General features: G+C 37.5%; 1 protein-coding gene across 2 annotated transcripts; it reads left to right on the top strand.

Annotated features, from left to right (window-relative positions):
* Positions 1–1,168: 1,168 nt before the first annotated feature.
* On the top strand, positions 1,169–20,537 carry map3k14a (mitogen-activated protein kinase kinase kinase 14a). 2 transcript variants are annotated; one of them, XM_084420695.1, is made up of 16 exons: positions 1,169–1,260; positions 9,054–9,303; positions 9,378–9,417; positions 9,523–9,718; positions 11,257–11,589; positions 13,062–13,196; positions 13,306–13,435; positions 13,587–13,715; positions 16,179–16,277; positions 16,353–16,510; positions 16,665–16,815; positions 16,900–17,244; positions 17,698–17,807; positions 18,021–18,156; positions 18,699–18,799; positions 18,891–20,537. In XM_084420695.1, exons 2-16 carry the CDS (start codon positions 9,063–9,065, stop codon positions 19,104–19,106), a joined length of 2,520 nt encoding a protein of 839 aa, XP_084276821.1. In that variant the 5' UTR covers positions 1,169–1,260; positions 9,054–9,062; the 3' UTR covers positions 19,107–20,537. The 2 variants fall into 2 exon arrangements, with proteins under 2 accessions (XP_084276821.1, XP_084276822.1); XM_084420696.1 differs by lacking the exon at positions 1,169–1,260 and adding an exon at positions 6,932–7,002.
* The last annotated feature ends 38 nt before the right edge of the window (positions 20,538–20,575 follow it).

Below are 20,575 nucleotides of genomic sequence, written 5' to 3'. Positions count from 1 at the left end.
AGGTATTTTCAAAAGCAAATAAGGGGTGAAATTGTAGCAGAAACTATCTATACATTTTGAACAAGTATTAACTGTCTACCTCAAAAAGCAATGACACAAGTTACTAAACATCATAAGGCCTCCAATATCTAAAATGTAAGAGATTTAATTGTTCAGATAAGACAATATCTTATTGTTAAAAAAATAATAATCAGCACTTCTGGCAAGGTTTGTGGTAGTTTGCAACAAACGTCATAGCTAATCAAATCTTTTTAAGTGATTCTTCCAACAATTGAAAGTCAAACAAAGTTTTTTTGTGGTTTTAGTTTAATCAAAAGCATGCACAACGAAATAAATGTATAAAATAGATGAAATAATACGGTTTTACATCATTTGATTATAGATCAAATTCTGCATAATCCTTTCCAATAAAATGGGTCCTTTTTATTATCTGTGTTTCATGGGATGGAATTGTCACAGGAGTTGGACATGTTAAAAACATTCCTCAGGATTCCCAGGCTGGTGGCTGAGTGTGGCCCATTTTCAAAATTATATTGCTTTAAAGTTTAAACTCTATAACTTTTTTCCACACCCGGATATTTCGTTTCCCAACTTCTATGCAAGTATTTATGTCAAATGTTACATGCCAATATGCCAGTAGATGGTGCTGCAGACCAAAATATTGGCCAAATACCAGAAGATTTAGAAGATATATATACAGATGAAAACGTCACAAAAACAAGTATGGTTAGATATGTCACATTTACATGATTTAACATTACATTCTATAACTTACTACTACTACTACTACTACTACTAATAATAATAAAGTAAGAAATAAACAAATAATTAACAGTTTTCTACATTGTTTGAATTGAGGTGCTGAATTTATAATGGTTGTATATGTGGCTGAAAGTAGCCTATGCTATGGATGTTCCACACAAGATGTTTTTTTATTGCACTGCTGTGGCGGAAATTCACAAAACAATTTAGAAACAAACACAACAATATGGCCATGTAACATAAACTTCAAAGCTGCTTTTAGGGAACTTTCTTTCGATATGAATTCGGTCGTGCTCTGTCACATTCTGTGTCTCACAACCTAGTGAACTGTCTATCTAGACAGCCGCTTGAACGCGATTGGGTTGCCCGAACATGCTGTCTAGGTAGGCTCTCACTTAGGCTTTGACACGCAGCCTCGTCTTCCTGTCTCAGGCTATCAGAAGAGCTCGACACCGTTCGACACAAGACCATTCTCCTACATGATTAAGTACAACTAAGGTAAGTCCCCTTAACTTTACTGAATTACCCTTAGTGTCCGTCGGGAACGCCTGTCTTTAATTCCTATACCAGCTGAATTCACTAAATTTGGTTTCAGAGTATTTTTTCCCTGATTTGTACGAAATGGCGGCGCGAAGGAGGAAGTTAAAGCTCTACTTTCTTTCATCGTTTTAAAACGGTTTATGCAAAACCTCATGGCGGCTTTCAAAATATTGTTAATACAAATGTCTAAAAGATAATTGAGAAACAATAGTCTGTGAAAACGAGCACAAATCTGTTGGATGTAAAATGTAAGACAAGTAGCCTATAGCCTAACGTTAGTTTTGTTTTTCTCCATATTATGTGTAACATTCATTATAGATCATATTAAATTGCTCATCTTTAACAGTTACATTGAGTGTGCGAGCGAGCGAGCGTGCGTGCGCGCGCCTGCGTGTAATGATACAGTAATACATACAGTTCATTTCCCCTTCATATATGAGTACAAGAGTGCAGAAATCTATTATCATGTGTTTAATGTCTAACAATGAACGCATTTCTGTAATGCTACGGTAATAGTGTCTCATAGCAACAGCTCTTTATTCATTCTGTGTCTCTTGGTGGCAAAGGGGCCCCTGACAGTTATTCAAGGGGTCTGTTTGCAGTGGGATGATCAACAGATCCAAGTCTTGCAGGCCTCCAGTCCCTTAGTTTAGTCTTTTGAGCAGGACCTACTCAGGCCAAAAGCATCCTGTCCATGTGTGGGGGCGTGCATGAGTCACGCCTAATCTCTAAAAAATAATGTGTGTGTGTGTGTGTGTGTGTGTGTGTTAAAGGCAAGACACTGCAGGCAACAGTTTTACTCCTGAAAACTCTTTCTGGCTGTTGACATTCATGGAATGTTAAAAAAAAAATCTTCTCTGTAAACACCTCTATTTTGAGATATCTAATATGTAAACAAGATGAAACTAGAATTCTGAACCTGGCTTTATGTTCAGATTTTTGTTGTGGAAATGTAGGCAAATTTGTGTACAATTAGATACCTCCTCATTTGCATATTTAAGCATAGCATTTCGGAAAACTTGTAATACAAAATGTAATGTCTCAATCTACTGCGATTAAGGAAGTATGCTGATATTTATTAGTTATTAGTAATTTTTTTTCTCTAATCACCTGTGCATTATTCTTTGATTTTCATGTTTCAACCAGTTTGCGTTTCCGACCATCTTATTTTTGAATGAGTAAACAAGTGAAAGGACTTAGTGATAAAAACTAGAAGGACTTAAAGGTAATTGGTTTGCAGTAAGCAAATACACTACAGTTAATGACTGGTCTTTCAAACACAGTCATTGTGAAGTGGACATTCCCGTTGGTTAAACCGATTTGTTTTGTCACATACTTCAGCGGTTAAAGGCTGTCATTATAGCTCTTAGCATGTGTGTTTTCCTTCTTGGCCCCGTCCCTGGTCTCAATACCACACTGTTCCTGTTGAACATCCATACTTCCGTATGCCATGGCCCGTTGAATCCACTGTCTATCATTTTGTCTGTTCTTCCTCATCTGCCTGTCATTCTGCGCTCTCACTTCTGCAAAAAAAACAACAACAACCTTTTATCCTGTTGATAATTACAGGCTGTGAGTTTTGACGCATTGATGAAAAGTTAAAATCCAATGTTTTTTGAGTTTTTGTCCGTTACAAGCCAAACCGCACCATTTCCCTGAACTGTTAATTCGAAATGACAAATTCAAGGTGTGGCTTAACTCCCAGTTCTGTAGTAGCCTGAAAATAATTGACTGTGACAAATGTTTGCAGTGTGAAATTTTCTTTGCTAGTTATGTTTTCTCACTTTCTGTGTGACTGCTATGCGAATATTAGAAAAATATACAAAAAAGTTGGGGTTGTTGGCCCAGAAGTTTTGAAAAAAAAAGTCTCCTATGCTCACACCAAAGCTGCATTTATTTGATCAAAAATACAGTAAAAACAGTACTATTATGAAATATTATTACAATTTTAAAATAATTGTTTTCTTTTTTAATATATTTTAAAATATAGTTTATTCCTGTGGTGGCAAAGCTTAATCAACATTCTTATTATTATTAATGTTAAAAACAGTTATGTCGAAATACATTTTTTCCCAAATTCTAATTGATGAATAGAAGGATCAGAAGAACAGCATTTATTCAGTTTTTTAAAAAGAAAAATCTAAACATTTTGATAGTCCGCTTTAGACATTCTACTAATTGTAGGTACCATTGCAATGTTAATTTGCAACTACACATCAACTAACTCTCATTACCGTATTAATGGACTGTTTGGTAAGGGTCAGTGGAATACTTATTCACTGACATGTAATTTTTCAAGATTCAGTAGAATGTCTGTTGGATGACCATCAAAATAAAGAGTTAGCAGATATTAAGCACAGTCTACTTATGCTCTAATGACTGCTAATTGACGTGTAGTTGCAAAGTTACTTACAGTCAACAGAATGTCTAAAGGGGATCATCAAAATCATCAAAATGTTACCAAAAGTCTTAGTGAATTTTAATTGGTAATATATCTTCTAAATGTGTTTTTTTGCCATGAAAATGTTTCAGCTCCATTTCCTTCAAAGATAAAATAGTGATCTGTAATGGAATGAGGTTGTTTCAATATGCAGTAGTGTATTGACATACTTTTCGTCTGAACATTTGGTCAAACCGGTTATAAAAAAACAAACAAAATGTTAGTCACAGAAGTCATTCAGGAACGAAAGTTTATTTTATTTTATTTTTTTATTCTTTTTTGTGAGAATTGTGGCCTTAATATTTATTTTTCTCTGTCATTAGCAACATTAAGTAAGGGATAATGTACATCCAGCCAGTGGTTCTCTCAAAATAACCCCCAACAGGATGACGAGGATATTTAAGAAAATGTATTTAAAGCTACACTGTGTAACTTTTTAAGTTGATTCTTAGCAAAAAACACTTTGTTCTATCAAAAGTATATGTGCTCATTCATGTGTAATTACTTCCACCAACTAATAAAGTATTCTCGTAAGTGTAAAATCTGCCATTTTTAATACATACGAGCGAGTCGCTCGAATGGCGGCAGCCATGTTGTGCCTCCATCTTGAAAATACATTCGCCAAAGAGGGACAGACCTGGAAATTCAAGCTTCGCCTTTCGCGTTTTACACTCAGTGACACCGTGACGAATGCGAGATTACTCGCGACTGCCGGCAGATTTGAAAGATTGCTGAAGATGGAGGATAACTCCTATTTTCGAGGACATATAGCAGAGTCGCCAAGGAAGCGAAAGAGAGAATTAAAACATCAACGCGACAGGCAAATCAGCAAGGCCAAAGTCAATGCTGGAGTAACTTTTCCCAGATGGAAAGAGCTCATGAGGAGCAAAGATTTTAAAACGGACGCCGAAGTTGCCTGCTTTCTTCTCGACAGGTAATTCAGCCTATTTGTGTAAATTCGAAGTTTTATAGTTGCTTGTCTAACCATAGCATGGTTGTGCATAACGCCAGAACGACCTCTAGTATAACTTGCGTTACTTTTCCTCTTCCTCAATGGTGAAAAAGTATTGTTACCTTGTAACATAAATCTGTGCTGCGACGGATCACAGGTGATGAATAGTTTTAAAGGCGCAATTTTTGCGAAGTCGAACTGGAAGCCATGTTAATCTTGGAATAATACGGCCACCGTAAGAGTTAAAACGCCCTCGGAATTGAAAGGAAAAGAAACTAATATTCACTGGGTAGTCATATACAATTTCACCGCTAGATGGGGGAAAATATCACACAGTGTAGCTTTAAGTACATTTAAGAGATACGGTATACAGTCATTCATATCACTAATTAAACAGCATATCCCCACATAAATAATTATGGGGCAAAATTTTTTGGGGAAAAAAACGTTCCTAGCAGTCGTATAGCACTGCTGACTCAGTGACCCGGATGAGCCTGCGTTATCTGTTTAGAGCGGTTGTTATCTGGGAATAACTTACCGCTGGATGGCGCTATTGACCAATCAGAATCAAGTATTCCACAGAGCCATGTAATAATAATTGGATAACTTAGTCATATAAAGCCCAAAGTAAACTTTAGTTTTGACACATGGCATACTCCATTTAATAGCGTGCGCGAACACAGGCGGTCAACATACGCACTAGAAAGTTTCATCATTGTCCACTGTCTGCGCTGTTCTCTAGAATGTATTTTGTAGTTTGTGGTTGTTCTGTCTCCTCTTTATTTATATATTTTTATTTTTTTTATATTGTGAAACAATGGGCTGGGGCAGTGAAACTAATTGGTACAAGAAAATGCAAGCCACATGTTCAAGGTAAGCATAGAGAATTAGAAACATGGCTGCGTGCGTACAATATGCGCACTATGCTGATGGCGAAAGTTACGTCACGCACTGTACGCATACCAAAGCGTATGCATAAAATATGTTTTAGGCTGTAGTCTTTGGACATACAGCTTTTAATGTTGAGTTGGCTATTACACTGGTGGGCAGAATTCTGGATGTACTTGGGTCAGATGTGGAAATCCATCGACAAATGATTGACTTGATATCAGCGAATAGAGACTTGTTTTCACATTTCCGGGGGTTCTCTGAAGCTGAAGTCGTCATAATTGGGTAAACTTCTATAGTGGTGAACGAAAGCTACAATAAAAAGATTTTGTGCGTTCCTATGGCTGCAATTGCAATAGAAAAAAAACTAAATAGCGTTTCTATGACTTAACTAAAGAGGAAAAAAAAATATTGAGAGATTCTGACATTGGTTAGAAGAGAGAAAGATGACAAATTTGCCGTCACTCCCTCAGACGTTGTATTGGAAACACTCACGCAGCAATGTTAACTAGTTTTCTGTAATTTAATGCCAAAGTAAATAAACGCAAGGCATAGTGTTATTATGAATGTACATTATATATTTAAAACTTTGATAGATTTACGCTATTGAAATGTGTCATTATGGTCTGTGAAAAGGGTCTATTGTGAGGTTATAGTAGATGAGCAGGATCTGGCCTTTGTAAGTTTAAATTTGTGCATCACGATGAGCCCTTCAACACCTCTACATACAAATTTTGACATTTTAAACACCAAAAGCTAGGCTATTTGTTTGAGTGATGTCTACAAGAAAGAATTGGGTAACACTTTGAGGAACAGTTCTCACAAAATTCTGTCATCATTTACTCAACCTCACATTGTTCCAAACCTGTAGGCTGTGACTTCCTTTCTTCTGCAGAACACAAAAGAAGATATTTTGAGGAATGTTGGTTTCCTTAAAATATTTTATTTTATGTTCCACAGAAGAGAGAAAGTCATACAGGTTTGGAACGACATGAGGATGAGTAAATAATGACAGAATAAAAATTTCAGGGTGAATTGTCCCTTTAAGGTGATAAATGTAAAAAAAAAAAGATAGATATAAGGAGACATAAATACAATCTGTTAAAGACTCTCAGTTAAAGAACAAGAGTCTTTCAGGCAGGTGAAGTTACTGAGAGCCTTGACTGCTGTCTCAGGAGGAGGAGGAGGGGAGTGCAGCTAGGGGAAATGGGGATGATTTCCCGTAAATCAGCCCCATCCAATCAGAGCGCTCAGTCTCAACATGGCAGACAGCCAGCGGGATCAGAGGTGCACGCTGACTAATGGAGAGAGAGAGAGAGCGAGAGAGAGAGAGAGAATGGGAGGGACCTGCCTCGATAGAGTGTTAGTAAATTATTTCTCATGCATTGCTTTCTGCATTTGAAGCTGTATTTAAAAAGCGGTATGTTTTCTTCTCTTTCTTCTCTTTCTTTTGCTTTTTCTTGTGTACAAGATAAAAATTATACTATTTGCTAATCACCATTGAATGCAAATGACTATATTGTATTGAAAAGGACTGTCAGTCTCTGCTGGGGTTTCATGTGATCATGCTGTGTGTGTGTAACTGATTTTGGTGTGAGGAACATTTGAGGAACAACAGGTTCTTTGCATGACTTTGTTGCAGCATATTTTCCATTGCTTATGTTTGAAACGCTATGGGAGGATTTTTATGTTCCCACAGTGCTGTGAGTGCTCTCTGAAGTCATTTCGGTGATGTAACAGCTTCTCCATTAGCGATCAAAATGGAGGATTCAGCTCCTTGCAGCCAATAAGCCGTTGGCAGCATCTACACACTGTACACAGATGACGTTGGTTTTAGACGGAGGCCTGTTTTCTCTTAGTTTAGAGGTATAAAAGCTGCAGAGAGAGAGAGAGAGAGAGAGATTGTGAAAGGGAAAGGGAAAGGGAGAGTGTGGGACAGATTAACTGGGGTCATATAAAGGCGTACTGATGCAACATGCTGCAACTGCGTGAGTTTCTTCAGGCTGTGAAGATCTTTCCAGCTGAACTGAAGAAAAAGATTTTAGTGTATTCATTTGATTAAAAGCTTTTAGGATAATTGTTTCACTATGAGGAAAAGAAATGTATTTGCATGTTGGACTAATTTTATAAATGTTACATTATTTAGTTACAAAAACTAGATTTTCTTATGAAAATGTGGTTGCTGCTTGCAAAACTGTCTGCCACAGTTCTAGAGTGCTGAGGGTGGTTGCCAGTGTGTTACTATGCACTTGCTAAGGTATTTTAAGGAGTAGTTTTAGCTTGTTGATGTCCAGTTACTTAGGTGTTTTGAGCAGGGATGCTCCAGCCGATAACCGCATCCTATGACGCGATCTGTAGTCACTAAATCTGGCCGATCTAATGCCATATCTTTTGATTGCTTTGTGATATCAAGTTTGGCCCAGATGCACTTGACATAACTGAACAAGCCCAAACTTGATTTTATGTCCTGTTAAATATACTTTCTAATAGTCATCATGCCAAGCATGTTTAGTAACAAAATAAATCAATAACTTTTTCTGGGGTTTTCTCAGCAGTGTTGTAACATGAGAACCTCCAAACATGATCAAAATCTATTTTCCTCCAAATTTTGAGTGAACTAATAAAAGCAGGGAATGGCTGATATTACTCGTATGTGCCACTAAAAAAAGCTTTACTGTATTTCCAAACAACAGGGAAGTAGAAAAAAAAAAAAAGTAACCACACCGTCTGCATTTGAAAATGTATCATCGACCAATCAAACAAGGAAAAAGATCGTCTTGATACCTCCCACATATACCCGCATTGAAGTAGTGAGAAATAGTCGCTGACGTCGGGTTTATGATAACAAGCCAACTTACTTTTGTAACTCATCAGTGATAAAGCTCTGATATAATGTTCTAAATTAGGACTTTTTCAATACCAAAATGAGTCCTTAGTTACAGTCTGATTATAACTGGTTCGCTTCTTTAAATGTGGGTTGTACGACATCATGTCGTCAGACAGTGGTGTGAGCTGCACAGAGCACGCCTTCATTTTGATAAGCAGAAGGCTCATGTTACGCCCTCAGCAGCTCCTCCCATTCCACAGATCAAGCTTGAGGAGCAGGAAGTGTTAAAGTGAAGAATAGAGTCTTTGTGTTCACTGAAAATACTTAAGAGTAGTGTCCTCTATCACCTTCAACAGGTACAAAGTACAGGCCTTGTGACCAATCACTGTTAGGATGAAGACTAAATTAATTTGTATCAGCTCGTTTTACCTGAAAGAAAATACCCTCCCCTGCACCAGTTAGTGAGGGCCAGGTGTGTGGGATCTTTTTCCACGGAGCAGTTACGATCTTGCTATGTGTGTGCGTGAGAAAAAAAAGAGAATGAGGGACCCTATTTAAGATCCACAATAGTGATATGCATTTAATGTTACTGGGCAATATGAGACTTAAGAATTGATTTATTGATCTATTTCTTTGTTTTGTAGAATTTCAAGATGCCGTCTCAGAGAATTTGGAACTCTACTGTCCCGTTCTCCCCCATGGATCAAAGTGATAGCAAAGCTCTTAACTGCCTCGACTCGAACCCGGTCTCTCACACAGAGAGCAAAGAAGGAGAGCTGGACAAAATGAATCCGTTGAAAAATGCCTTATTCTGGAAGATCATGCATCAGGGAACTGCCAAACATGAGTGGAGACACGGGACAGAGAAACAGTCCATTATTGCACAGGCAGAATGTAAGTACTGATTTAAAGAATGAGATGATCATTTCCAAATTTATTTGGGCTTAATTGTTTCTCTTTTTTCATAGGTGAGTCCCAGGATTCGCAGGAGTTCTGCCCCAATGGCAGGTAAAAAACCTGTGACTGTCCCACAAACACATGCTTCATTATGTATTCTTTTAATACCAGGAATTAATATATCTCTACAACTTACATACATTTTCATAATTTCAGCCACAAAAATGGACCACGTGTTATCTCCTCCATATCGCCTGTTGGCTCCGTTTCTCGCAGTCGGTCCAGAAAGAAACGTCGTAAGAGACAGCGGCGGAGACAGGGTGAGAAGGACAGTCGATCGAGCGAGTTCGTGGGAGTCACTGGAGTGCCGGAGCAGGACAGCGGCGAGTGCCTGTCATCATCTCTCATTCAGGTTAGACTGAATTCATTGTAATTTGTGTAATTATCATATATGCGATATATGCAACAGCTTTGTTCCAAAGCCTAGTGTGCTGCCATGATATTTTCTGTCTAGATAGGCAGCTACCCTCAAAGAAAGCATCCAAATCCTCTTTCAAGGACACATCAAGGAGTATAGCTATTTGCTTCTTAAGTTGTGACATATCGAATACTGTTTCCGCCTGAGTGAGAATACCATCTGAAACAGCAGTGAATGAGCAGAATTCATTTAAAGCACACTTTTAAGCAAAGCATTTAAAACTCTGAACATACTGTGTACTGAACACCAATATTTTAACTGTTCAGAAAAGATGATTCGCTGTCTGGCCAACTGAGATGTCACTATATAGAAAAAGATGAACATCATGATTTTTTTGGTAGTAGTACAGCAAACCGAGAGTGTTTATTAGGACTGTTTGTTGTTTGCTTTTGACATTTGTTCGAGTGTTTGGAGACGAAAAAGATGACGTGTAGTCAGACAAAACGAGTGGATTATGATAACTATAGCTAATTTTAATAATTGTTTTAATTCTTTGAGAACACTGTAAATAAGATATGGTCAGTAAATCATAACAACATATGTTTTAACCTTACTTAAACTCATCAAAATAAGTTAAGCAATTAAAATGTAATTGATAAGTAAATAATAATAAGTAATCCAAGCTCATATTTAAATTTAAATAATAAGTAATACAAGATTTATCTCTTTTTTTTTTTTTTTTTTTTACGTCAGTTTAATGTAATTTAAGTTGAAATGACTTATATAGCCAATGTAATTAAAAAAATGTATGCAGCAAGTTTTTTTGGTACAGTGAATGGATAAGTCCATACAACAACTATAACAAGAACAATAATGATACAGATTCCTTTCAGAACTCATTTTTTGTCCCCAGAAGCTGAACAATAAAAACAGTGACAGCCAATCACAAAAAGCTTGTGCATTTAAAGCAGCAGACGACATAACTGCAGTGCACACTTATAATAATCAAAACGTTATTGCTTATTGGTGTGGACACTAATATAATTACCATTATTGTGATATTTAGTTCTCATTCTTGGTGTAAACGGCCTGTTAATGCACTAAGCAGTTTAATCTAGCAGAATCTGACATTAGCAGATTATTAGCAGTTGCTAAAACAACAGCTTGAAACTAATATGCACTACAAAGCTAATAACCTAATATCGACTAAATGTGTGCATTTTTAATAAAATGGCACGTTTTCTATTGACTTTTCTGTAGTGATTAAAAAAAATTGTTCTGATGTGTAAAAATGTTACCTAGGCAGGAAGCTCACTTTATTTTGGAACTGAATTTATATAAAGTCTTTTGATTTAATTTAAGACTCATGTCTTTAGCTCTCCCTAGAGGCTCTAAGCACTTAAACTAAGGGACACTTTTACAGACCCAAACAGATTTCCCCCCATTAATCTGCATTGATTTTATACATTGCTTTCAAGTGTTTTTCTCACTAATCCAGTCCAGTCACCTTTTGTTGTGTCCTCTTGGTTCAGGTTAGAGACCCAGTGTGCATCAGCAACAGTAGCAGTTCATACAGCAGCAGTGGCCTCAGCACGGAGAGGGTGTCCGTGCAGGAAACAGAGGGTCCGTCGTGCCATCGGTGGGAGACCTCCTGTCAAAGCTATTCGCTAGAGAGTGAGGAGCTGAACTCGCCAGTGAGAAGAAAGTTCGAATTCCTGGCTGTTACGGCCCTGAGGGACTACGTTACAACCGAAGATCCCTGCTTTGCATATAGCTTTTTCAAAGATGTGCTGAGAGAGAAGAGGGAGAGAGATGAGGACGAAAGAGAGGAGAGCGACAAGAACGAAGGGATCCTGTTCAAAGAGGTGATTTTAAATGCCAATTAAAACATATGGCGAAAGGCATGTTGAATTTGACACATGGATGAACTCAGACTGAAAGTGCGTGATGCATAGATGGGTTCTCTTGCACGCTAAGATACAAATTTACATACGAGTACACAGCCTAAAAGTCATAAAAGCACACACAACCCGACAATACAGATAAAGACAACATAAGCATACTAATACGGAGAGGAAGAGAGAGAGAGAGTGAGAAACACATGCCTGCATGTACACAGCCAGAAGTTGACTTGCGGTCGTCGGTTTCCTGTTTTTCTTGCGTTCAGCAGTGTTTCATGTTTACCTCACCAGCCTAGTTCTGCTTGGGGAGTTTCCTTTACAAAGAGAAATAAGCAAACAGTAAAAAACGTCTTCACACACTTACTGTGCTAGTCATGTGCTTTAATATGACATTTAGAAATTCTAGATATTTTCAGTAATTCTGTTGAACTGTTTTAATTATATAATAAAGATGCATCCGTCAGGGATTTGTCGATATTGAAGCATGGGCGTAAAAAAAATCATACATGTACAGTATTTTGTTTAATAAAACACCAAAATAAATAATTGTAGTTATAAAGTAAATTTTGGCATTACAATATTTTAAGGTACATTATAAAAGATGGATAAAAAGTCTGAAGTGAAGAGTTTTATATATTTTTTTATGTACAATTGCACATCATTTAGCTATATACTTCCATTCAAAAGTTTGAGGTCAGTAATAAAAAAAATCAATACTTTTTTTTTTAGCAAGGATGTGTTAAATTGATCAAAACGGACAGTAAAAACATTTATAATGTTACAAAAGATTTATATTTAAAATAAATGATGTTCTTTTAATTTTTTTGGTAATCAAAGAATCCTCTGATTGAAGAAATGCATCAAAGTTTCCACAAACATATTAAGCAGCACAACTGTTTTCAACATTGATAATAATAAAAATAAATGTTTCTTGAGCATCAAATCATCATATTAGAATGATTTCTAAAGGATCATGTGACACTGAAGACTGGAGTAATGATGCTGAAAATTCAGCTTTGACATCACAGGAATAAATTACACTTTAAAATATATGCAAATAGAAAACAGTTTAAATTGTAATAATATTTCACAATCACAATATTATTACATTTTCTACTGTATTTGTGATCATATAAATGCAACCTTAGCGTGAGCATGAGAGACCTCTTTCTATAATTCTATACTGTTTTGTCTTAAGAAAAAATAAAAGTTGATTTAGGAATCACAACATTATAAAATACATTATGAAAAACAGATATTCAGTTTGATATTTACTAAAGATCACATTTAACAGTTTTATTAAATTATTTGTATTTTTTTTTAAAGTGAATGTTAGATGACGACAAATATTATAACCATATATATTGTAGCATGGCTGGAAGAACACTGCATTGGCCAATCAGCATTGATAACGTCATTGTGTCATTTTTTTTTAGGGGCTACAACCGGTGAATTATGAGTACAGAGAGGGACGGGAGTACGAACTCTGTCGATTTATCAAGCAGGGATCCTTTGGAGAGGTCTACAGCATTAAAGACAAAGGCACTGGGTTCATGTGTGCTGCCAAAAAGGTATTTCTGACCTCCTTTGTGTCCAGCTTATTCCTCTGGCCGATGGCACTGCTGGTATTCAGATGCATTTTGTTTTCCATTCATTGATCCCTTGATCCTGTGCTTTCAGGTGCCATTGGTGAGTTTCAGCAGTGAGGAGGTGGGCTCGTGGAGTGCCCTGCAGTCTCCTCAGGTGGTGGAACTTTTTGGGGTGGTTCGTGAAGGTCTGTCCATCATCCTCTTCATGGACCTCAAATCCAGTAAGAACTCAGAAGCGCACTCGTAGACACAACACACAACCTCCTTATTTCCTCATCCATTTCTTAGTTCATTATTTGGCATCTCTACTGTTCTGCACACAGGAAGTCTCTAGTGGAGAGATGGAAAGTTTGATCTGCTCTGTTTGCACAGGTTCTCTAGGACAGCTGGTGGAGGAACGAGGCCGCCTGCCAGAGGATCTGTCCCTGCACTACCTTCAGCAAGTACTGGGGGCGCTAAACCACCTGCATAGGAAACGTGTCCTTCACCTGGACATCAAAGGTACGTGCAGAATGTAGGCTGGATAGCTAAAAAGGCTTTGAAGGATTTGATTGATTGATAAGAGTGGAAGCTAGGTGGAGTCTTATAAACAAGTCTTAACGCTTGAGCATTTGTTCTGTCCTCTCTTCACTAAGCCAGACTGTCTCTATTTAATTTATTTGGAAAGATGACATGATATTAACATTTAACATTAACATGTCTTCACATCATTTATGTGGAAAATGGACATCCCTTTTTTGATCTCACTTCCTTCAGTGGATTCACAGTTCTTTGGAAACTGAATACAGAAATGAAAAATCACAAGTGAGATGTCCTTAATATCGCAATTTTTTTCTCCTAGACAGCAATTGAGATTAAATGCTGAAGAAATTGAGACTTTTGCGTATCCTATTTCAAAGATTTGTTTCTAAGTAAAATGACCAAATGACCCTGGTAATCTCACGTCTCCACATGTGTTCAGAGTTTCCAAGATACCAAAAGTCAGACGTCTCAGTATGAACTAGTTTCTCATAACTGAACAATAAATAGTTTCCAAAATTGTATGTCTGTTCTTCAGGTTACCTCAGTGTACATTTTAGGAGATACACCTCAAACAAAGTTGATACACACCATGTGAACCAGTGTTGTTATTGTTAACTAAAACTATTAAAAATACTGAAATAAAATAAAATATAAATATTAGATCAAAACCTAGCACTTAAAAACTTAAAAAAAAAAACTAAAGTAAAATAAAAGGCTAAATGAAATAAAATAAGTACACAAATTACCAAAAAAAAAAAACCTATTAAACCCTATAAAAGACTAATACAACTAATAAAAAGGACAAAAGCACATAACCCAATTACAAAAATTTAAATTAAACACACAATTACTAAAACATAAATTAAAATTGAAGTGTAAACTCAAAATATAAAAATGAATGCTAATTAATAAACACTTTAATAGTATATACAAATAAATATTGTGTTTTGTGGCTGGGTTTAGTTGTTTTTCCATAGAACGGGGTGAGGCAAACAGCACCTGTGGTGAGAGAGAGAGAAAGAGAGTGATCAGAGTACATTGTGAGCAACCCCGGGCTGGGAATTTCCCACAGCATGACTCATGTGGTTCAGATGGGGGAGGGGGGGCACTGAAGAAACAAGACACTGACCGAAGAAGTGATCGTATTTAATGCAGAAGGACACCAGAGATTAAATGAGCAGCTTTATGTCTTTATAATCCATTCAAATTGATTAAAGGGCGGTTAAATTCAAGCAAACAGTAAAAACCAACCTTTCTACTCTGACATCTACAGCGCCATCTGCTGTCCAAATATTCTGCATTTCATTGATTGTCAGAGTTTTAATCTTGTCTTATTTTCTTCAGTTGACAAGGTGTGGTTTGCAATTTAGAAACTGAAAGTCTGTCGCGCTCCAATTTTAACTTTTACTGGAACCGGCCAATCACCTCTTTTAGAACAGAGACTGGAAAACAGCTTGTTATGCTGCTTGATATTGCAAACTGGTATTTCTTACCACATTATTTTAATGTATGGTCTTTAATTATAAATACATAGTTTTGTAGCGGAAATAGTTGATCATTTTCTGCACTTTGTTATTCGGCTAATGAATCTGAAATCTGGCACATTCACAGAAAATAGCTTACTTTTGCGTTGGCAGGTCCTGCGAGGTTTATTGGTACTGTTCTCATTCTGAAATCTTACCAATAGTTAATTAGTGCCCGGTTTCACAGACAAGGCTTAAGATTAGTCCCAGACTAAAATGCATGTTTGCGCTGTTTAAACTGAAAGCAACTTGCACGGAGATATCTTAAAATATGTCTGTGCCATTGTTTTGCCTCAAGATGCACACCAGTAATGTTTTTTTTTTCTAAGGCACGTTTAAAAAAGCCACTTAATGTCCTTATTGAACTAATGCCTAATCCTGGCTTAATCTAAGCCGTGTCTGTGAAGTTTAATGTCAATGTACTAAAGGTTAAGGAAATAATAGCAAAGTGTGATCAATTTTAAGCTGAAGCACTATCATTGTGATGCATCATCATGATACTCTTGAGGATGATCTTAAACTTCAGCCTCCGTTTCTCAATCAAAAAGACTCAAAAGTGGGTGTTGGTGGTGTTTCGGGAGGCGAGAAATATATTTGAATAGCTTGTTTCACTCAAATACACTACTGTTCAAAAGTTTGGTGTTGGTAAGATTTTGTTCATGTTTTTGAATGTCTCTTATGCTCACCAAGGCTGAATTTATTTGATACAGTAAAAACAGCATTATTGACAGCAATAATAACATTTAGTTATTTTGAAAAAAAACTAAAACAACACAACTTACTGGTCCAAGTCTTTCAGAATGGTAGTTTAGCTTTTATGTATTTCTCAGGGCTTTTCCAAGTTATTATTCAGATAAACTATTTACTGTGTTTTTTTTTTTCTTTTGAGTGTGTTCTCATGTTTGTGTTTTATTTTCAGCGGATAACGTTTTGCTGTCAGAAGATGGGAAAGATGCGTTCCTGTGTGACTTTGGGTATTCAGAGAGATTAGGCAAACAAGGGCTTAGTGAGGGTCAGGGTAAGTACCTCAAACATATTTCAGTTGAATATAGACACATACATGAGTTTAGCAACTAATTAGGTATGTGTTTAGGGCTGAAAGGCACAGAGACCCATATGGCACCTGAGGTGGTGCTCAGTGAGCCCCGCTCTTCAAAAGCAGACATCTGGAGCAGCTGCTGTATGCTTCTGCACATGCTCAATGGCTGTCATCCATGGACACGCTACTATTCCCGCCCACTCTTCCTCAAGGTAGGCTACGATTGGAATTAATTTAACGAAATGAGGCCAAATAAGGCCCTCACACTTTTAAAGTCACATTTAATTTCAATCAGTGTTTTATGATACCTATATGATTTACATTCACAAAACACTTAAGAAATATTGTTTGTTTGCATGGTGACAGATAGCAACAGAGCCTCCACCACTGAGGGAAATCCCACGTGACTGCAGTTCCAGTACAGCTGATATTATAAAAGCAGGACTGCAGAAAGATCCAATCAAACGAGCTTCTGCCAAAGAACTGGCTGTTAAAACTGCTAAAGCACTTAAAGAAGGTACCAATAAAGAAGCATGCAACACATACAAATGCCTGAATATTAAATATTATACAATTAAAAATCTCCTCAATTTATTTGCAGTCGGGGGACTTCGCAGCCCTGTGAAAGGAGGAACCTATAAGAAGCCACTGGGGAAGCCAGAGAAATTAGACCCCGCCCATTCAGCCACACCCACCCCGTCCCACCTCGCCACATCCTCTCATAACTCTAAGCTGCAGTGGATGAGCTCAGAGCAGAAGAAAGAGGGTGATGATGGGGAACGCAATGACAAACCACACAGGGTAAAACAGAGGAAAAACGCAGAGGAGACAAGAAACGATGACCACTCTCCTCCGAAGTCACTGCGTCACATTCAGGCCACTTCACCTGAGCCGCCAATCATCAATAAAACCAAGCCAGAACAAGAGATGCGGAGACTGGAGATAGGTGAGCAGCCCATCACATCCGATCATGTGATATTCAAATGAATGCAGACTTGGTGAGCATAAAAGAACTTTAAAAAAATCGTACCAACCCCAAATTTTTGAACGGTAGTGTGTAATACATTACTTGCGGTTACAGAATAACCGTACAATTTCAGATGAGATTTGTTTTTGACGGGCATCTAGTATTTTATTCCGTAAATCCGTTCCGTAAATGTTCATCCACATGTCTTCGTGACAAATAAAAATGTATCCACCTCAAAGAAATTTTTTTTTGTTTATTTTGGAAATTTAATTTGCATCTTGGTGTCTCCAGTGGGGTTTTTTTCTATGCCATATCCCAAAATTAGCATCATAAATATGTGGATGGAAACAAGCTGCTTGTTAATATTCCTTCGGAATCTGCATTGCAGATTATAATTGTAACATTCAGTTTGTTCTCTCTCTCTCTCTGCAGATTTTTTCCTGAGTAGTCTCTCCCAGCCTCATTCTGCTGAGATACAGGAGCAGCTGCTCTCTTGTCTCAGTAGCGACTGCCTCTCCACTAGAGAATACGGGGACAAAAAGGTAAACAAAGTTCAGAATGCTGGATATGAGGCAGCCTGTAATTCCTTCTAACCTGATGCATGTTTAGTAAATACGGTAAAATGTTATTAAGAGTGATAGTTAAGACCAAACATCCTGTCAACTCCCAGCTGTTGGTTGCTAGTGGAGCATCTCACTTTGACCAATTACAACTTATTTGAAATTCAAAGGGTTTCCCGCTTATTTTTTCTCCAGGATTCAGGACGTTGGTCAGTCGGCGCTGGCGATGACGACAGCTCAGGCGTGTTTTCCTACAACAGCCAAGATGTCCAGAGCTTCAGCAGGGACTGGCTCGCCCCCACGCATCAACCTCCGCCCCGCTGCTTTGAGGGTGTGTGAACAAATCCTCATTGCTTCAGAGAAATGCAAAGCATCATTACATTATAAACGGTTTGGCAGTGAAATTTTACAATACTCAATATCACTGCAACAAAATATTATGCTATCAAATACACTTTATTTAAAGTTAAATAATAGTATAAATATTAACAATGGCATGCACACTACCACTCAAAAGCTTGGGGTTGGTAAGATTTTAGAAAGAAGTCTCTTTTATGTTCCCCAAGGCTACATTTATTTGATCCAAAATACAGTAAAAAGAGTAATATTTTGAAATATTATTACAAAATCACTCTTTATCATCAATCTATCTTCATCAACAATATCAGGTCTAGGCCTAATGCACATGTTCCATTTTTAATCAAATGCTTTTTTTTATTTTTTATTTTTTATAAACCAGTGCTTTTGTCACATATTGGCACATAACTCAGTGAAGCTACGAGAACATTCACACATGCCATTGGTGCGATATTTTTAGATGACATTTATCGTGGCTATTTGTGCCATGCTCACATCTGTTCTTTGTTTCTTCAGGCGTGGATGTTTATATCAGGGATTTTGATGGAAAATGCTTTCATATTCGAGAGACGCCCAGGGTGAAAGTAGGCCACATCGCAAGAGGAATCAGCGATCAGGTAAACAGTGTGTGTGTGTAGTGCTAATGCAAAACACTTTCTGCATTACTCTTTGTATTTGCTAGAGAAAAATATCTTCTCTCTTGGGCAGATCTCAGAGAACGTGTTCAGTATGCAAACAGAGGATGGTTGCATGGTGCCCCATGACAAAGAGGTCCTAGAGAACGGCCTGTTTCTGCGTTGTGTCCCTGCCCCTGACTCCTGCCACTATCGTCAGCATGGACACAAGACTTGCACCCTCGCCTCCGACTGCAAAGTACCGTGGAGCTGGAGGATCAGGGAGGGGGTGCTGGAGATGAGAGACTGATCCATCCTCAATCCGTTTCGGTTCCAGTCAAAATACCTTTGCATTGAAGTTGAACTGAACTTGTATTCATGAATCTCATCTGTTAAAGGGGTCATATAATGCCATTTTTGTACAAGCTAATATGATTCTTTAGGGTCTAAATTAAAAGTTTGTAATATACTTTAATTAAAAATTCTCATTAGTATTGTAAGAAAACACTCATTTTACCTGGTCAAAAACAGCTCTGTTTTCATCACGCCGTTTAAGTGCATGTGTCTTTAAATGATAATGAGCTTTGCTCACCCCGCCCCTTTGTTCTGTGCGTACTGCGTACACAGTTTTAATAACACAATAACCATAACGTGTTGTTCATTATAAACGTGGGATTATGAATTATATCGAGAACGTCGTACATAGAAAACATGCCGTAATGTACCCTGAGTGTAAACAGCCGCATTCATCGTGAAGCGTGCTAGCGATTTGCAAAGATTAATGTAAATATTAATATAAAGGTTAATAAAACGTTACACTCACTTCTTCTTCTGGAAGTGCAGCAGGAACACGAATACCGATCCTTTTTTTAGGAGCAGCTTCTAAGCAAAACCAGCTTTATACTGACCCTGTTTGTAAAGCAGTCTGGTGTGTGAAATGATTCGCGCAAACATGAAAGCATTGACGTTGATCGTGGGGAATATTCCCTTCGAAAACAAACTCAGCCACTGCGTCTTCAGCGGTTCGGATTTAGGAACATCAAAATGACTGCTGTGTTCGTTATTACACCCAAGAACAGAACACCACAATCGCTTAGAAGCCATTCTGCTCATAGACAGTGCTCCAGCGTATCAACAATGACCGCGCGGACTATGATGACAGCTCACTCACGAGCGAGGGCGGGTCTGTGTTGAAACGCTGCTGTCAATCAACTATCGTGGGAGGGGCGTCCGACCGTGTGACGTCACTTGGTCGAACGGCTTGATTTGAGAGGGGGGAAACATGAGATAAAAAAAAACACTGGATGGATTTTTATCATTTTATGATGGTTGTGTACAGGCACCGCCAACACACATTTCAGTACAATCAACTTGTAAAAGTGCATGTACCATTATATGACCCCTTTAAACTTTTGAGCCATTGTCATATTATTGGTTTACGTTCTTATTATTTTGAAGTAGTTTTAACGGACTATGCAGGTATTTTTTGTGCTGTGTTGTGAAGATCATCATGGGCCTTCATGGAGTTCTTTCATGATTAACGGCAAGATTTAAAGGCCTTTAGTTAATCAAGTTTATGCCTTAAACCTTAAGCACTTACCAAAGTAGTTTACAATGTCAGTATGGTTGAGCTGTGGGACATTAAGATGCACATCACAATTTGAAATAATCACTGATCTCCTTGCTGTGAGTGTTTTATCTGCATTTTTAAGATTCAATAAAAACTCATTCTTTAAATTTTTTTGCAGTTGTCTCAATTATCTATGATTGATAATAGAT

The sequence above is a fragment of the Rutilus rutilus genome (assembly GCF_951802725.1).
Source record: "Rutilus rutilus genome assembly, chromosome: 1".
Taxonomy (NCBI): domain Eukaryota; kingdom Metazoa; phylum Chordata; class Actinopteri; order Cypriniformes; family Leuciscidae; genus Rutilus; species Rutilus rutilus.
This window is presented reverse-complemented; position numbering and strand designations above follow the sequence as displayed.